Here is an 18,100-nt window from a genome sequence, read left to right on the forward strand (position 1 = left end):
CCCAACATATCCCCCTCTTCTCAACCCCCTGCCCCCAACCAAATGAAAACGCCCCAGAAAACGTCTGTACACTTCCCAATAACCATTACTATATGTAAGCACTGGTCAGTGTTAGTAACGTGTAGCCCCTCCCACGGGGACTGTGGGGGAGTAGGTCATCCCAAACGGCATAGTTGTAAGGATTTTCGACTACGCTGAATAAAATGGCTATCTCAGAATTTTGATCCGGTGACTTTGGAAAAATAATTAACGTGCGACGGGGGCCTAGGCGCCCTCCGATTTTTTTGGTCACTTAAAAAAAGCACTATAACTTTTCATTTCCGTTAGAATGAACCCTATCGCAACATTCTAGGACCACTGGGTCGATACGATCACCCCTGGAAAAAAAAAACAACAAAAAAAAACAAACAAATAAACACGCATCCGTGATCTGCCTTCTGACAAAAAATACAAAATTCCACATTTTTAAACAGTTCGTGGTACCGAACTGTAGTAAGGAGCGACCAGGCTCAATAGTAACCAAAACTCTAAAGAAATGGAATTTTGATACCAATAGTTATATCAAAAGAATGGCATTTTAATGCTGATTTAATATATAAGTTTCATCAAGAATAGTCTTACCCATCAAAAATTACGAGCCTGAAAATATTTGTCTAATTTTAGAAAATAGGGAAAAACACCCCCTAAAAGTCATACGATCTTAACGAAAATCACACCATCAGATTCAGCGTATCAGAGAACCTTGTTGTAGAAGTTTCAAGCCCCAATCCATAAAAATATGGAATTTCGCATTTTGTGCCAGAAGACAAATCACGGATGCGTGTTTATTTGTTTTTTTTTTCCAGGGGTGATGGGAAATTGGAGGGCACCTAGGCCCCCTCCCACGGTCATTTTTCCCCAAAGTTACCGGATCAAAATTCTGAGATAGCCATTTTATTCACCATAGTCGAAAAACCCAGTAACTATGTCTTTGGGGACGACTTACTCCCCTGCAGTCCCCGTTGGAGGGGCTGCAAGTTACAATCTTTGACCTGTGTGTACATATAGTAATGGTTACTAAGAAGTGTACAGACGTTTTCAGGGGGATTTTTTTGGTTTGGGGGGATATTTGAGGGGAGAGGGTTACCGGGGAGGATTTTTCCATGATGAACTTCTCATGGGGGAAGAGACTTTCAATGGAGGGGGCGCAGGATTTTCTAGCATTATTAAAAAAAAAACAATGAAAAAATAAACATGAAAAGTTTTTTTTTCTACTGAAAGTGAGAAGCAGCATTAAAACTTAAAACGAACAGAAATTATTACGCATATGAGGGGTCTACCTCCTCGTAATACCTCGCTCTTTACGCTAATGCATTTTTAGTAATTTCAACTATTTATTCTACGGCCTTTGTGATTCAGGGGTTATTCTTAAGAAATTGGGACAAAATTTAAGCTTTAGTATCATGAGCGAGGTATCAACGAGGGGTGAGCCCCCTCATATACGCAATAAAAATATACGAATATTGAAGTTCGCTACGTAATTTAATTCGTAAGTTACGTATATTTTTTACTTACGAAGACGTTCGTAAAAACAATAAGTAAATGTTGCCTTTTTAAGTAATCAAAAATAGGAGGGCAACTAGGCCTCCTCCCTCGCTCCTTTTTTCTCAAAATCTTCCGATGAAAACTGTGAAAAAACCATTTAGCCTCAAAGAATTAATATGCAAATTTCGTTTTAATTATTTATATGTGGAGAGCCAAGATCAAACCATGCATTAATTCAAAGACGTCCAGAAATTAAACAAAAAAAAAACAAGTTTTTTTTTAAAATGAAAGTAAGGAGCGACATTAAAACTTAAAACGAACAGAAATTACCCCGTATATGAAAGGGGCTTTTCTTCCTCAACGCCCCGCTCTTTACGCTAAAGCTTGACTCTTTCTCTTAACTCTACATTTTAAAACAGTAAAAAACTTTAGCGTAAAAAGCGGGGCGTTGAAGAGAAAAAGCCCCTTTCATACACGGAGTAATTTTTGATCGTTTTAAGTTTTAATGTCGCTCCTTACTTTCACTTAAAAAAACTTGTTTTGTTTTTTTTGTTTAATTGTAGATAGGAGATTGAAACTACAGTAGGATTCTCTGATGTGCTGAATCTGGTGGTGTAAATTTCGTTAAGGTACTATGATTTTTACGGGTTGTTTCCTCCTCACCTGTGCTTCCAAACTTAAGTCTAAATCGCGCACGAAAAATGCAGGATCAAAAATCCGTCGGCAATCCAAGTTTCTACCACCAGTCACGATCCGGTAGGGCAACGGGGAAGAAGCTACGGAGTTCTGCCCCGCCTCAAGGTTTGTCGCTTGACCTAAATCTCTTGACTTGTCTAGTTCTTCAGCGTACCGCATTATTAGGTATTTTGGATATTTACATCTACCAAGCTCCAAATACTTTTTACAAAGGCGCTGTCTATGTGTGGTAACACTTTTAAAATGTATACCTCGCTTTGATTTAATTTTCCCCATGATTTCGGCCTTGTGTGCACAACTTTACTGAAGGCTCCTGACTATTTCTCATTTCTAGGTTTCTTCATTGCGTTGAAATAATTTATGGAAATTTCACACTCTATTAACAAGCAGCTGATAATACCAGCTTGTCATTTTGGTCTCTTGGGGGTATTATCGGTGATCTGAAACGATTCTTTCTGGCAACCGACTTGTAAAAATTTCAGGTAGCTGAAAATATTCTATTGGACTGTTAGAAAACAGGAAAATAAATCGAAAAATGGTTCCAATCATCTTACAGGTTATTGTCTTCTGCTCATGATAGTACCGATTTTGTTCTAAAAGCAATATCCTTTATCGAGTACACTTGTGAAAAAGACCTAGACATTTTCTAAGATTTCTAAGCAATTAGAGGAAATAGAGAAAAATCCTTTCAAACATTTTGTAGCATCTTCAAGAAGCTATGGCCTGATATTAAAAGCGGCATCTTCCGCCAATGAATACTTGAGTACTTTTTAAATATAAATTTTCAATTTAACATGGGATTTTCGAGTTCCATCAGTTCACTTAATCACGGCCTTAATACGTCATTCCTGAACAAGTTGTTTGCTTGATATTTTTTTTTTTCATGTTGGAGTACACATCTTTTTTCACTCCCTACCTTCCTTTTCGACTTGCATATACCAGCATCAATCAGCACTTTCCCAACGGCTTTACTATATCATTTCAGAACAAGTTTGTTTCTTAGTAATCCTCCTAAGCCGTTTTTATGGCCCTTGGTATGAGCATGGTGACATATAGCGATAGCAAATTCTGTCAGTTTGTCGGTCTGTCTGTCCCGGTTTCGCTAGTTTTGGCACTTCAAGATAAGCTAGGACGATAAAATTTGGCAGGCATATCAGGGACTGGACAAGATTGAATTATAAATAGCTGTTTTTCCGATTCGACTGTCTGGGGGGTAGTGGGGGGGGGTGGTGGCTAATTTGGAAAAACAAGAAAAATTGAAGTATTTTTAACTTACGAATGGGCGATCGAATCCTAATGAAATGTAGTATTTAGGTTGATGTTGTGTCTCAGACGTCTTATTTTAAGTTTCGACCAGATCCGGTGACATTGAGGTGCAAATTGAGGTATCTTTATCTTACGAACGGGTGATCGGTTCTTAATGAAAATTGATAAATATATATAGAAACACCTTACGTCTCAGATGCTCTATTTTCAATTTGAAGTGGATCTGGGGACGTAGGAGGTTGGAGGGGGGGAATAGAAATCTTGGAAACCAAAAATCTTGGAATATGCTTAGATTGGAGAGATCGGGATGAAACTTGATATGAAGAATAAGCACAAGTTGCAGATGCGTGATTGAGATAATTGGAACGGATCCGCTCTCTTTGAGGGAGTTGGGGGGATTTGCAGTTGTTTGGCGAGTTCGGTGCTTCTAAACGTCCTAGGACGATTAAAATTGGTAGGTATGTCAAGGACCTACACAAATTGACTTGATAACAGTCGTTTCACCGATTCGACCACCTGGAGGGCTGGAGGGAGAGGAAAAATTAAAAAAAATTAGAGGTGTTTTTAACTTGCGAATGGGTGATCGGATCTTAATCAAATTTGATATTTAGAAGAACCTCGTGTCTCGGAGCTCTTATTTTGAATCCAAACCATATCTGGCGATATTGGGGGACTTGGAGGGGGAAAAGGTAAATCATAGAAAACGCTTAGAGGGGAGAGATCGGGATGAAACTTAGTGGGAAGAATAAGCACGAGTCCTAGATATGCGATTGACATAATCAGACTGAATCTGCCCTCTTTTGGGGAGTTGGAGGGGGTGTAATAATTCAGAAAAAGGAGAAAAATTGAGGTATTTTTAACTTAAAAATGGGTGACCGGATCTTAATGAAATTTGATATTAGAAGGAACTCATGTCTCAGAGGTTCCATTTTAAGTCCCGACCAGATCTGATGACAGTGGGGGAAGTTGAAGGGGAAACCGAAAATCTTGTAAAACACTTAGAGTGAAGAGATCGGGATGAAACGTTGTGGGTAGAACAAGCGCATGTTGTAGATACGTTACTGACGTAATCGGACTGGATCCGTTTCTTTGGGGGAGTTAGGGGGTGTCCAGTGCTTTGGTGAGTTCGATGTTTCTGTACGTGCTGGGACGACATCAATTCTTAGGCGTGTCAGTGACCTGCACAAATTGACTTGATAAACTTGTTTTCCCTGATTCAACCATCTTGGGGAAAAATTAGACAAAATTAGGTATTTTTAATTTACGAGTGGGTAATTGGATCTTAATGAATTTTGACATTTAGAAGGACCTCGTGTCTCAGAGCTCTTATTTTAAATCCCGACCGGCATTAAGCCTCTGATTTTTCTTTTAAATAAATCCGTTAACTCTTATAATTTTGCTAGAGTTCATGCCATATGAGCTCTTGGCTCTTCTGACCTTGTCACAAGTGCTATATGAGTTCTTAGCTCTTGTTCTAAGATGGAACACACATCTCTTTTCACTCTCAACTTTGTTTTTCGACTTTATATATACCACAACACTGAGCAATATTTTTCAAAGGCTTTATTGCATCATTTCAGAACAAGTTCTTTTCTAAGTATTCCTCCTAAGCCCGTTTTTCCAAGTTGGACTACATATCTTTTTTCACTCCCAACATAACATTTCTGTTCTTAACGCTGAATATATCAGTTTATATAGTCGAAGTATCCGTTTTGATTTTTTCCCTACTGGTCAAAAACCCTTTTTTTCTCGAAATTCGTCGCTTTGTCCCGCTGTTTTTTATTTTCTTTTGCTCATGCTTTTATTACTTTTCTATTTGCAACCACAGATAAGATTGAGACCTGGAGGACTTTGAGAAGTTTTTGATCTACACAGACTAAGAAGAGCTGCTGAACTTGAACTATTTTGGTGATTGGGGAAACCTTTCTGGGCTTCCCAACTCAACTGAGACCAAAAGGAATCCTGTTTTTTTTTTCAATTATTGGAAATTTCATTGTGTCTGATCAGCTTGAAACTTAAAAAGCGTAGACCTTGGGACAATAGAACATGAAAATTGAAGAAATTTTTCGCCATGAAGGTGAATGTGCACTGAGTACATTTTGGGTCTCAGATTTTTTTAGAACCTCTTTTTTTTTAGAAATTGAACCTCTGCCAATCTGCCTCTGGTTCAATCAGACTTTGCACACATAAAATGATTCAACTCACTCTGAAAGCTGAATCAAAACTGTTGATTGATTTGGATTTAATTTATTACAAAAAGTTCATTTTTATTTTACTGAAGTTACAATAGGAATATTAATCGATTAGTCACGATTACTCAGACAATAAGATATAGTCTATCGCCTTCTACTTGCTAGCTAGAATTAATCAGGCGATCAAAACAGGTAATAACTAGGGCGTTAAAAATCATGCCTAGATGATGCAACTTATAATAACCTGTGTACTGATTACTAGCTATTTTGATAGTATTTTCACTCTCTTTTGGGCTAGTTTCACAGAAATCTAAAGGCGACTAAATTTGCATTATTTTAATCCAGTACTCAACAAAATTATACGTATTTTTTCACAGGTCTCTCCCCTGGTCTTCCATGATATCCCTTACCACGACTACAATCGAATCTGTAGAGGACTGGACAAGAAATGTAAAGTTTTCTAAGTTGGTATCCGTCGAAACATTTGTGTATGGCTGGACAATAGTATGGGACATTGGCATAGTCGTTTCTGTATTTGTAATCGGCTTGTATACCATAGTCGTAGCTTGCAGGGTAAACATTGAATGCAGGTTCTCCGTATTTTCCTTCTTCTTTGGCAGCTTCCTCTGAAGCAAAAGCAACAGCAAAAAGACTAAGAAGCACAAAGACCTAAATAAAAAGAGGCAGTTGATATACTATAATACATTTGGTTGAATTTCTTCCATTATTCACTTGTTTAAATACATTGGACATATAACAAAACAAAGTTGCAAAGAGAGAGTACCTTAAGAGTCTAGTGAAAATCAGACAAAAAAAAAACATACACTAGCTTCAAAAAAGTTTCCATAATTTCTCGGGAGGATGAGGCTTGCAAAAACTTAAAAAACGCACCAAAAATTTGTTTATGTTCATTTTTGTTACGTTTTTAAGAGTCAGACAAATATTTTGGGAGAGGGTGAAGTTCAATAATCCCCCTCGGATATGGCCTTGGCTGTCTCGCATGGCTTTTAAAATACCTGTTAAAAAAATGAGAGCAATATATATCCAAGAAAATCATAATTAATTTACATTATACGTACTTTTACGAGGTTCCATGTGTATCCAATAGCTTTTTTGCTAGGGCTTTTTATTATAAAGTGGGAAAATGCCTGTTCGTTAAAAACACTACTGGTCAAAATCCGTATGATTTGGGGTACATGATGAAAGCAAATACTAAAATATTTTCAAAGATCCTAAGCGGCATATAAAGTAAGACTTTATACGTTCTAAATCATGTGCAGCACAATAGCGCTGCTTAAGTAGTGAGTGACGTGGCCACCATGTATTGTTGTTTTTTTTTATTTTTTTTTTAGACCAGGGCACATCGTATTAAAGGAGTTGGTTTAGAAACTTCAAAAATAGCTCATTCGGTTGGAAATTGAAAGGGCTAGCATTTTTTAATAGTCGAAGGTGATTGCGTGGCAACTACCCCTCCCCCCATTTCCCCAGACACATCCAATCAAAATTTTTAGATATCCATTTTGTGCAACGTAGTTAAAAGTCCGGATTTTATGTATTTGAGGATGACAACCCTCCTACAGCCCTCAGGGCAGGGTTGTAAGTTATACCCTGGTGGCATATAAGGTATATATGGAAAAGATGATCGTATAAACTTTGGGGGAGGCTCTTTAGATTGGTAATTATAAGTTTTAGATTCAGAGTGATCGGTGAATACCTCCAATCACGAATACCCATACATGCACACACCTCATATTTTCCCGAAATGCATGTGATAGAAATCTTGAGGTGGCCATTTGTTGTCATAGAAACTTCAAAAAGAGCTAATTTGATTGGAAACTGAAAAATGTATTACCCTTCTTAGTCGAAAGTGATTAGAGGGCAACTAACCCCCTCCCACGCCAACCATTTTCCAAGGCACATTCAATCAAAATTTCAAGACAGCCGTTTTGCTTAACGTTATAGAAAGGTCCAGAACTTATGTTTTTGAGGATAAGAAGTCTCGTATTTTCTCAAAATGCACTAGATAGAAATTTTCAGATGGCCATTTGTTGTTGCAAAAACTTCGAAAAAAGCTCACTCGATTGGAAATTGAAAGGACTAGTTCCTTTTTTATTAGTAAAAAGTGATTGGAGGGTAACAAACCCCCTCCCATCAATTCCAAAGACACATCTAATCAAATTTTTTCAGATAGCCATTTTTTTCGGCGTAGTTGAAAGGTCTGGAAATTATGTCTTTGACAACCCCCATACCTTCTCAAGACAAGAGCATAATTTGTACTTCACAGAAAAAAGGGCTATAGATTGTCAGTTTAGAATCCATATTCTGATATACATTCCTTAAAGTTTTAATAATTTTGTATTTATCAAAACTAAAAACGTTAAAACATTTTATATATTTTGTCGTTTAATGTCGTAGGATGGAAGGATTAGAATGGCTTTTGAGTCTTCAACGGGAAAGTGAACACAAAACAGATCTTTTGATTAAAAAACACAAGACAAGATAGTTTGTTCTAAAATAAGATTAATAACTGACAATAATATATTATAGCTAGGTATTAAGCTATTATAATAAGAAATTTATACTTTTGATGGGCTATATTAATGACGCTTGAGATAGCCATTTATTCAAAAGCAGTTCAAAGATCATATAGCATGGCCTTTGTGGTTGACACAATCTCCCCAGGGTCTAAGGGCCAGGGTTATAAGTTATGCCCCGAGGCCATACATTTTTTTATGGAAAGTGTAGTGGTTGTTTGAACTTTAGAGGAAGCTCATTTGATTGAAAATGCATTGTTCTAGTTCCTTTTTAAGAGTCAAATGGCTTGATGTAAAGCAGCTACCCCCCCCCCTCATTGACAACCTGTTCCCCAAATGCATCCGATTAAAATTATAAGATAATCATTTTGTCCACAATAGTCCAAAGAGCATATAACAATGACTTCAGGGTAGACACAACCCCCCAAAGCCCAGGTACAAGGGTTGTAAGTTATGCTCCGGGCATATAAGGTTCTTATGGAACGGATGGTCGTTTAAACTTCGTATCGAATGGGGCTCATTCGATTGGAAGTTTGAAGATCTAGTGCCTTTTTAAGAATAAAAAGTGAAAAGTGGACAACCAGTCTCCCTCCACCCTCCCACCAATCCTAACATTCCCCAAAACACATCCAAACCAAATTTTAAGAAAATCATTTTCTTCAGCATTATTGAAAAGTCCAATAATTACGTAAGGGTAAGTTGTGGGGGACTTTGAAGTAGCCAGAAGGCACTATGTGTATGCTTTTAATACTACCACTACAGTTACTGTAACTAATTCCAAAACCTTTTTGGAAGGCTACCACTAATGTTACTGAACTGTAAAGTTCAGGAGGAGTTTCAATCAGACAAAAAAAAACCTGCACGCGTGCAGGTTTTCAAAAGGGCATATAAGCAATATCATAGGCAGCACCACTTAATAGTAGGCTAGATATATCACTGAAAATTTTAAAGGAGCTTATTCGTTTCAAAATTAAAAGTTATGTTGCCCTTTTTAAGAGTAAGAAAAGATTGGAGGGCAAGGATCCCTTCTCTCAAGCCCATTCATTTTTCAAACACATCCAGTCAAAATTTTCAGACAGCCATTTTGTTCAGTATAGCAGAACGGTCCAACAACTATGTCTTTATGGATATTGGGTATACCAACCCCCAGCCCTCATGCGATTGGCCCATTATGCTTTAAAATTAGATGTTTCTTTAAAGTAAATCAAAAGGCATTGTGTTTATATTCGCCAATAAGACACCTCAGCAATATATCGAGGACGACTAGGAGTATTAACTTTTGGGGCTAATGCTATTACTACTTCTGCTCTAACAAATTAAACAAATAGAAAAGAGTGTAAGCCTAAGTGTATCCGGGTTGTCAAAGAACATAGAGAGAATCTTTTGGGAATTATTTTTTTTTTTGATTTTTCAGGTCAACTTCAGGAGCTATAAAATCAAACTAATCAATACTGTTCGTGTCAGGATTAAGAATTGTTGAAAAAGTTTTCTCAAGATACAAATAGCAACCAAAACTATGGATTCATATAAAAAAAAAATCAAAAGATATAAAGTATTATTTTATTCCACGAAAAAGACTAGGGAAATAAAAAAAATTAACACAAATTGATTTAAAGAAGTTTTTCCAAAAAACGAGTTTTTCAAAGAAAAGAGCTTCATTAAGCCAAAAATTAGCGGAAATAAATTCAAGCGTAAAACTACCATAAATCACTATCAATAAATAAAGGAAACTCAAAACGGACAGATATTACAATAAATAGCCGAGTAAAACTCAAAACGAGCAAAAACTTACAAGAGTAGGGCTCATAACCCCTAAGCCTTCTCAAGACCAGAACATAATTTGCACTTTACTAAGAACAAAACATGTTGTAAACATTTTCACTTTTTTTACTCTCATAAATAAAAAATCGTCAAATGTAATTAAAATCGTAAATGTCAATTAAACTGACAATTCACGTGGTCATTCGTTTGTTTTTTCTTTCAGTAAAGCGCAAATATGTTCGGATCTTGAGAAGGCATGGGGGTTATCAGCCGTACTAACGTTAATTATCGCTCGTCTTGCCTTTAACTCGGCTATTTATTCTAATTTCTGTTCGTTTTGAATATCGTTTATTTAATTATAGTGATTTGTGGTACTTTTATGCTTGGAAGATTATTTGACTTTATTTCCACTCATTTTTGGCTTAATGAAGCTCTTTACTTTTCTTTTAAAAACTTGTCTGGTGGAAATGCTCTTTAAATTAATATATATAAATCAAATGAATTCATAAACGAATCAAACGAAATCATAGCAACGAATTGTATGTAAGGAGCGACACGGCTCAATAGTAACCGAAATTCTTAAAAACGGAATTTTGATATTAATAAATATATCAAATGAATCTACTTATTATGCTGATTCGAAATATAAAATTCATTAGGCTTAGTGTTACTCGCAAAATTCTGTGAGCTTGAGAAAATTTTACTGATTTTCAAAAAACGGGGGATGTACTCCTGAAAGTAAAAAAATAAATAATTAAAATTACAAAAATCATATTAAGCGTATCGGCGAGCCTTATTGTAGAGATTTCAAGCTCCTATATTTAAAATTGAGGAGTTTTGTATTTTCCGTAAGAAAAAAGAGCACGGATACGTGTTTATTTATTATTATTTTTCCAGGGGTGATTGTATTGAGCAAATGGTCCTAGAACATACGGAGAGGGCTTGTTTGAGGGGAAATATAAAACTCTAGTTCTCTTTTCTAGTGATGAAAAAGATTGAAGGGCAACTAACCCCCCTCCCACACCCTTATTTTTCCAGAATTATCTGATCAAAATTTTGAGATAGCCCTTTTGTTCAGCATAGTTGCAACAGATGATACATTTTTCAAATTTTACGGCTCTGTTTTCCTTTTAAGCTACTTTAGGTCCAAAATAGAAGTGCCGGAGGGCTGTGCAAACGAAATCGACAGATCACGCTCACAATTCCGGTTATGTACTTACCTTAGGTGCTAGAGTCGTGATTCCCAACTTGGGGCAAATGCCCCACTGGTGGGACATGGCAATATTTCGGTGGGTCACAGGTAGGACATGCACCCTTAGGATGACTTTACTTTAGAGCTCTCATTAAAAAAAAAAAAAAAAAAAATGTGTCACATTCAAATGCTTTCAAAGAGCCCAAAAACTTGATACACATTGCATAAAAGGAGCACACATATAACGGAACCCAAGTTACTGAGCTTCCATGCAAACCAACCCCATTTAACTGAACCATCGTGCAACTGAACCCCGTTCAATTATACGAGCAATCAACTCTATTTAACTGAACACTCATGCAGTTAGACCCCTATACAAACTAACCCGCGCATAACTCATCCCTATTAGACTGTACTGTCGCGCAACTAAACTCCCGTTGATCTAGGCCCCGTGTAACTCATTCCTATGTGGAAATCAAGCCTGTTTAACTAGACCCTAGTTCAACTGGACCCCAGTTTAAATTAACCATCTTTTGATTTAACCTTTATATAACTCACTCATATTTAAATTAAGCCTTGTTTCACTGAACTCAACCCAAAGCCTAAGATTAAGTTCGAACTAGTGCCGATTAAAAGCTCAAATTATGCTTCTTGCTTTATTCTGAGTTTCTAAATTTTATTACCAATTTGAGGAAGCTAAACTAATGTGGACCAAAAACAAAGAACCGTCAGAGCCGCGATTGCATCTGATTTCTGTCATTGGCAGCCAACGAAAACACTTCTCTTTCGGGTTGCTACTTGCGTGCATCTTTTCGTGCATTGTAAAGTTAATAATTAGTCCGTTCAAGTAGGACTTTATCCAGTTTCCATCTAAGTGACCAGGTTATGATTACTCTCCCTGTACTTGGTCAATTATAATGACTATTTTTTTCTTTGTGAATGGGGGAAAGGGAGTGTTGTCAAAATTGGGCCTCAGCTCTAAGATTAGAAATAGCTTTTACTCCGGTCGGACTTAAGTTTTAATAGGTTGTAGTCTCAAGTCTAGGAATACACAAAAGTCAGAAAGAAGTTGAAGAATAATTGAAAGATTTGGAACAGAACAAAGCCGTTCAGGTTCAAAAATTTCTAGTCAATTTTTTTTAAGAATATTGTGACGGTAACGCTTATTATAGTAGGTTCGAATATTGAACCAATCGTTTTTTTTTTTTTTTTTGAAATTTTGGGTGAAGTATGTTATGTAACATCAAACTCGTCACAGTTAATGCACACATTTAAGGGGTGAGGGAGATAAAACACTAATTCTGAGAAGCTCAGAAGGTCCACTATCCATTTCAGTGCTCCGAAAATGTCTCAGTGACAGAAGAGAAAGAAAAGTAATACACGTTCGGGTGTCAAGTACTTTCTCGTAATTTCCAAGAATTTGTTTCGAAATTAATTTTAGTGTTAAATTAAAAGTAAGTAGCTTCTATCTTTAACGAATCAGTTGTATTCGGATTTTTTTTCTCTTGGTATTTTTTTTTTTTTAACCTTTTTTTTTTACTTTGAAGATTGTTGAACACGGAGATTTTAGTTGCAGACCCTTTACGGTTTCAAGTTTTTACACACCAGAAATGACATTAAAATTAGATTTCGGTGCCACAAGGCATTTTATTATGGTGTTGTTATTAGGAAATTATAAAAAGCGTGTAAATATGAATATTAGAATCAGATAATATTTTGTTTAAATAATTCAATTCTTAATTAAATAATATTGAACAGTTATCTATGAAATTCTAGTGCCCTATCAGTTTTGGAGAAAAAAAAAAACAAAAAAAGGAGACATCAGTTTTTCTAGCTCTTTTTAAAAGTTCTTTGAATTTTTTTTCAAAATAAAGTTCTACTCTCAAATTAGATAACAACTACTACTCCTAAATTGACATTGACGCTGAATTTTTCTTGTGAGATAGTATTTTTCTTTAATGTGTCCTTAATATTTTGACCACTACGGGCGGTCTGTGTACTAGGGTACAGCTATTGTTGCTACCCCAAACTTGTTCCTGCCCTGAGCATAAAAAGCTCTGCTAATTTCCAGATATATAGAACAGAAGGTTAAATCGTTGTCTTGTAGAGTGGGCGACAGTTTTGCATCGAAGCAGCATAAAAAAAAAGACTCAACAGAATTACGAACAAACCAAGACCATTTTAATCGAGTCAGCTTTTGTCACTTCCGACAAAACGGGCTGAATTACATTTTGTAGTTATGTTATTGATTTGAGGAGGATTGCGCTGAATGTGGTTGACTTGAATGAAAGTTGAGTCATACAGGCTTGGGTTAAACGGGAGCTGAGTTAAATAAGGGTTGAATTATAGAGAAGGTGAGCAGAATGAGGCTTCAAACTAATATTTTCGACTAGAATTGAATTACATGCAGGTTGAGTTGAATGAGCGTTGAGCTGAATGTGGTCGAGTTTTGCGAGGGTTAAGTTTTACGGGTCTTAGTTGCACCAGGGCTCCATTAAACGGGAGTTGAGTTGCACGAGGGCTTCAACTACAAGAGTGCTCAGTAGCATGGGGAATCAGTTACAAGGAGGTTTAGTAACACAGGGGTTCAGTTGCACCTGGGGTCGGATGCACGAAGTTTCAGTAGCAGAGGCTCAGTTACACGAAAGCTCAGTTGCAGTGGAACCTATAAAAAGTGTTGTGTTTAAACAATATTTTCCCAATTTAATATAAAAAAGCCTTGAGTTATTCCAAAAATAGACACCAAGTTGATGGCCTTTTCAGCTTCCTTCAGGTGAATGCACGTAAAATTTTGAATAACAAAATTTAAATACTACGAGAGGGGTATCAGGGTTTTAAAAATGTCTTCGTGGGGCATGGCCCGAAATTGGTTGGGAACCACTGCCCTAGAGCCTTTCAATTAGTAATATTTGCAGCACCACTGACAACGAAAAGTGTATGTTCGGGTATTATTTTTCTACTATTTCCATTAACTATCGGGTATTAAATAATAATTTAAATAGTTACTTTCGGAGAAACTATAGTGGTTCTCAATAATCTTAATAGTAGCATATTATATTATCCATTCTTTATTTTTAAAGCTTTGAAGAACCAGTAAAGCATCATTAAAGAAAAACGATTGGTAGAGAAATAATAAATGATTGTTTTAAGTTTAATTATGCACTTGCATGTATTATATTAAGTTTACAAGGTCAGATCTGTGACAACTTTACAGAAGATTGAGTTGAAACGAAAAAACTTACTTTGAATTCCATATCGATGCTTTCAAAACTTCCTTTACAAAAAGACTGTTTATGGGAACCTCAGTTTTTTTCAATAACAAGCTACAAGGAAAAAAGATTTTTATCACTATACTGAATGTCCATAAAAAACACTTTTGCTACTTTAAGATACACAGGAATCCTAGTCGATTTTCCATTCTATTTGCAGAACACTCCATGGTTCAGTCTCCACTCTAAAGATTTGTTTAACTTTTGCTTTGGTAACGTTTTAGCACAGCATCAGATCCGGGAAATAAGTAATCCTAATAGCTGGGGTCAGTTTACTTTCGTGCAAGTTTCATACAATTCTGTCGAAGAAAAAAGAGCCCATCCAAGCTCTAGCCCTCGGACTGTCGAGCCAAGAAAGTCAGCAAAATTCTATTCCCTCCACTCTCCCTTTTCAAAATCCTATATCTACAATTGTTTGAAAATGATTTAATTTGCTACACGTTCGATTCATTTATGTGTCGAGTTATTATCTTCTAATGGCTCTGCTCTCTTTTAGGGCACAATATTACTTTTGTATTTTTTAAGTTGAATAAAAAAAAAACAGTGAACAATAATAGAAAAATATTTTAGGACAATACATAATATTTTATTGCTATGCTAAATCTAAGTAAAAAAAAAAAAAAAAAAACCTTAGTTACAGAATGGCACACAGGAATCCACATGAGCTTTCCAGTGCAGCTGTATACTATAATGTCGTGTGGTGTTCATTCAGCATATCGGATCCATTTTAACATTTGACAACATTAAAGCGCAGTATGGGATCCTTGGAATAATTAATCCCTTGTCTGGGCTTATTTTGCTTTTGTGTAATCTTCATAGGGATCTGTCAAAGAAAAAAATCATCCAAATTCTAGCTTGAGAATTGTTGAGCAAAGAAAGTCAAGAAAATTTTATCTCTCCACGTTAATCTTTCAAAATACTAAATCGCCCAAATCTAGCAGTACACAGAGATTCTGTTCAGAAATATATTAAATTACTATTCTAACTTACAAAATAGATTTTAAAATAGACATTACCTATTTTATTGCTATATTGAATTTCCGAGACAATGCCACAGTGTCGGTCCATTCTACATCTCTGCTTATTTTGTAAATTTGACAATATTTTAACACATTAGCGTATCCAGAGGGAAAGTTACCCCCTTTTCAGGCTGTGGTTCAGTTTTCATACGAATCTTTTGAACAAAAAATCAAATTCTAGGTCAGGCAAATTCTAGCCTATGAATTGCCGAGTGAAAAATTTAACATCGAGACTCTATGCCCCACAAGATATAAAACTTTATCAATCTTGTTTCTCAGGTTTTTTTCCAAAAATTTAGGTATTTAAAAAAGAAAGTTCTGAATCCTAATAAATGGAGAATTTGAAGAATCGAAAGTGCGATAAATTTGAGGTTTACTCTTAGAATAAACTGGCATATCTAAGAATTACAGTATTATATTTTAATTTATTTCTCAACGATATATCATGTGTTTTCAAGCTGCCGATTCATGTACAGTGGAACAAATTCACGAAAATGAATTTTCACGAAAGAGATAAAATATACCTCAAAATCTAGGAAGAAGGGGGAGGTGGATAAAATTTCTCAATTAAATTCCAAAAACATGATTTTATTTTAAAATAGGAGTACCAAAAGAAAAGTTTTTCAAAATCTAGGGTATAATGCCCCCCCCCCCTAATTGGAATCCTTGCTCTTTTAGGTCTTGGATAATATTGGTAAAGATGAAACTCACAACAAATAATAGCACTTATTAAGCTTAGCGTATTCAAGACTTTCATTTCTATAGTTAATAATGGTAATTTAGTTTTTTTTTTGTAAACAAATAAAACTTTCCTTTTATTTCTGTTTATTAACATAGCCCTACTTTAGTCCTCTGGATAAAAACATATTTGAGGCTAGGACGGAGGTGCCAACTGGACATTATGTTCAAAGAACATAATCCTATGTGCCGGGACATTATGATACAGTAAGGCAAAAAGGGACATATGTGCCGGGACATTATGATACAGTAAGGCAAAAAGGGACACATTATAGGAATTATGGACAAAAAGTGGACACATTTCCCAAATTTATGACATAACAAAACACTTTTGTAAAAAAAGTGTCACTCATCAAACTGTTCGTGGTAGCAAACTGTAAGTAAGGAATAACCCCGTTCAATAGGAGCCGAAACTCTAGAAAACACAATTTTTATGCTAGTATATATCAAAGGAATTAACTTATTATGTTGATTCCAAACATATAAATTTCATTAAGTTTTGTTATACCCATCACAGGCTACGAGCCTGGGAAAATTTGCCGTATTTTTGAAATAAAGGGCAAAACACCCCCAAAAAGTCATGGAATCTTAATGCAAATCACACTATCAGATTCAGCGTATCAAAATACCCAGTGTAGAGGTTTCAAGCTCCTATCTGAAAAAATCTAGAGTTTTGCGTTTTTTTGCCAAAAAAGCTCAAGGATGCGTGTTTATTTATTTTTGTTTTAAAGGGATGATCGCATCGACCCAGTGGTCCTAGAATATCAGGAAAAGGCTAATTCAAACGGGAATTAAAAGTTCTAGTGTCATTTTCAAGTGACCAAAAATATTGGATGGCAACTCTGCCTCCTTTCCACGCTCAAAATCATCCGAACAAAATTTTGAGATAGCCATTCTGCTCAGCGTAGTTGATAGACCGAATAACTATGACTCGGATATAACAAGATCCGCCCGCGACCCCTGGGGAAAGGTCTGATTTTTTCAGAGCCAGAATTCCTGTAAGAAATTCTGCTTATGTCTTTCTTTCTCTTTGCTAATTCAATTAGACGCCTGGAGATGTTAAGGGTAATTGTCTTCGCTAAATTTTCACCAGGATTGAATTGTCTAGAGGATATACTCGTGGGGATGAGGGATTTTTCGATCTAGGTGGAGCCAGATTTCCTGGCATTATTAAAAAAAAAAAAAAAAAAACTATCAGAAATTAGAACCCCTCCTGAAATTGGAAGGAGTTTTCCCCTCTTCAACGCCTCGCTCTTTACGCTGGATTTCGAATTTTGTCGTATTTTTTAAGAAAAACTCCAGAAACACAAAGTTAGTATATTAAGAAATAAAAAGCTTTTGTAAAAGTAATAGAAAAATTAGCGTAAAGAGCGAGGTATTGAGGAATGGGAAATCCACCTCGCATAGGTCATAATTTCTGTTTGTTTTAAGTTTTAATTTTACTTTTTTTCTGTTGAAAAACTTGTTTTTTGAAAAATATATATATATATATATATATATATATATATATATATATATATATATATATATATATATATATATATATATATATATATATATATATATATATATATATATATATATATATATATATATATATATATATATATATATATATATATATATATATATATATATATATATATAAATCACCAATGCAACAGCATAAACACATTAAAAAAAAAGGGGGGGGGCAGAAGGAGAAAAGGAAGAATGTTTTCCTACATTAGTGATTAATATAGATCAGTACTTGAATGAGGCCTTAACCCTACTCATCCATACAATCACATAGGTCAAACAGCATAGCCATACACAATCAACCATAAAGAATAATCCATGGACAGGCAGTCATGTCGTCAGTAAGTATAAGTCGTCATTTACCAAACAATAATAATAATAATAATAAAAA

At 35.5% G+C, this 18,100-nt stretch overlaps 1 protein-coding gene across 1 annotated transcript; it reads right to left on the reverse strand.

The window, feature by feature from the left end:
- Positions 1–5,999: 5,999 nt before the first annotated feature.
- On the reverse strand, positions 6,000–14,449 carry LOC136030262 (uncharacterized). The gene is made up of 2 exons (XM_065709118.1): positions 14,408–14,449; positions 6,000–6,347 (listed from the first exon to the last, which is right to left on the reverse strand). Exons 1-2 carry the CDS (start codon positions 14,417–14,419, stop codon positions 6,036–6,038), a joined length of 324 nt encoding a protein of 107 aa, XP_065565190.1. The 5' UTR covers positions 14,420–14,449; the 3' UTR covers positions 6,000–6,035.
- Positions 14,450–18,100: the final 3,651 nt, after the last annotated feature.

This window comes from Artemia franciscana, chromosome 8, assembly GCF_032884065.1.
Source record: "Artemia franciscana chromosome 8, ASM3288406v1, whole genome shotgun sequence".
NCBI classification, from domain to species: Eukaryota; Metazoa; Arthropoda; class Branchiopoda; order Anostraca; family Artemiidae; genus Artemia; species Artemia franciscana.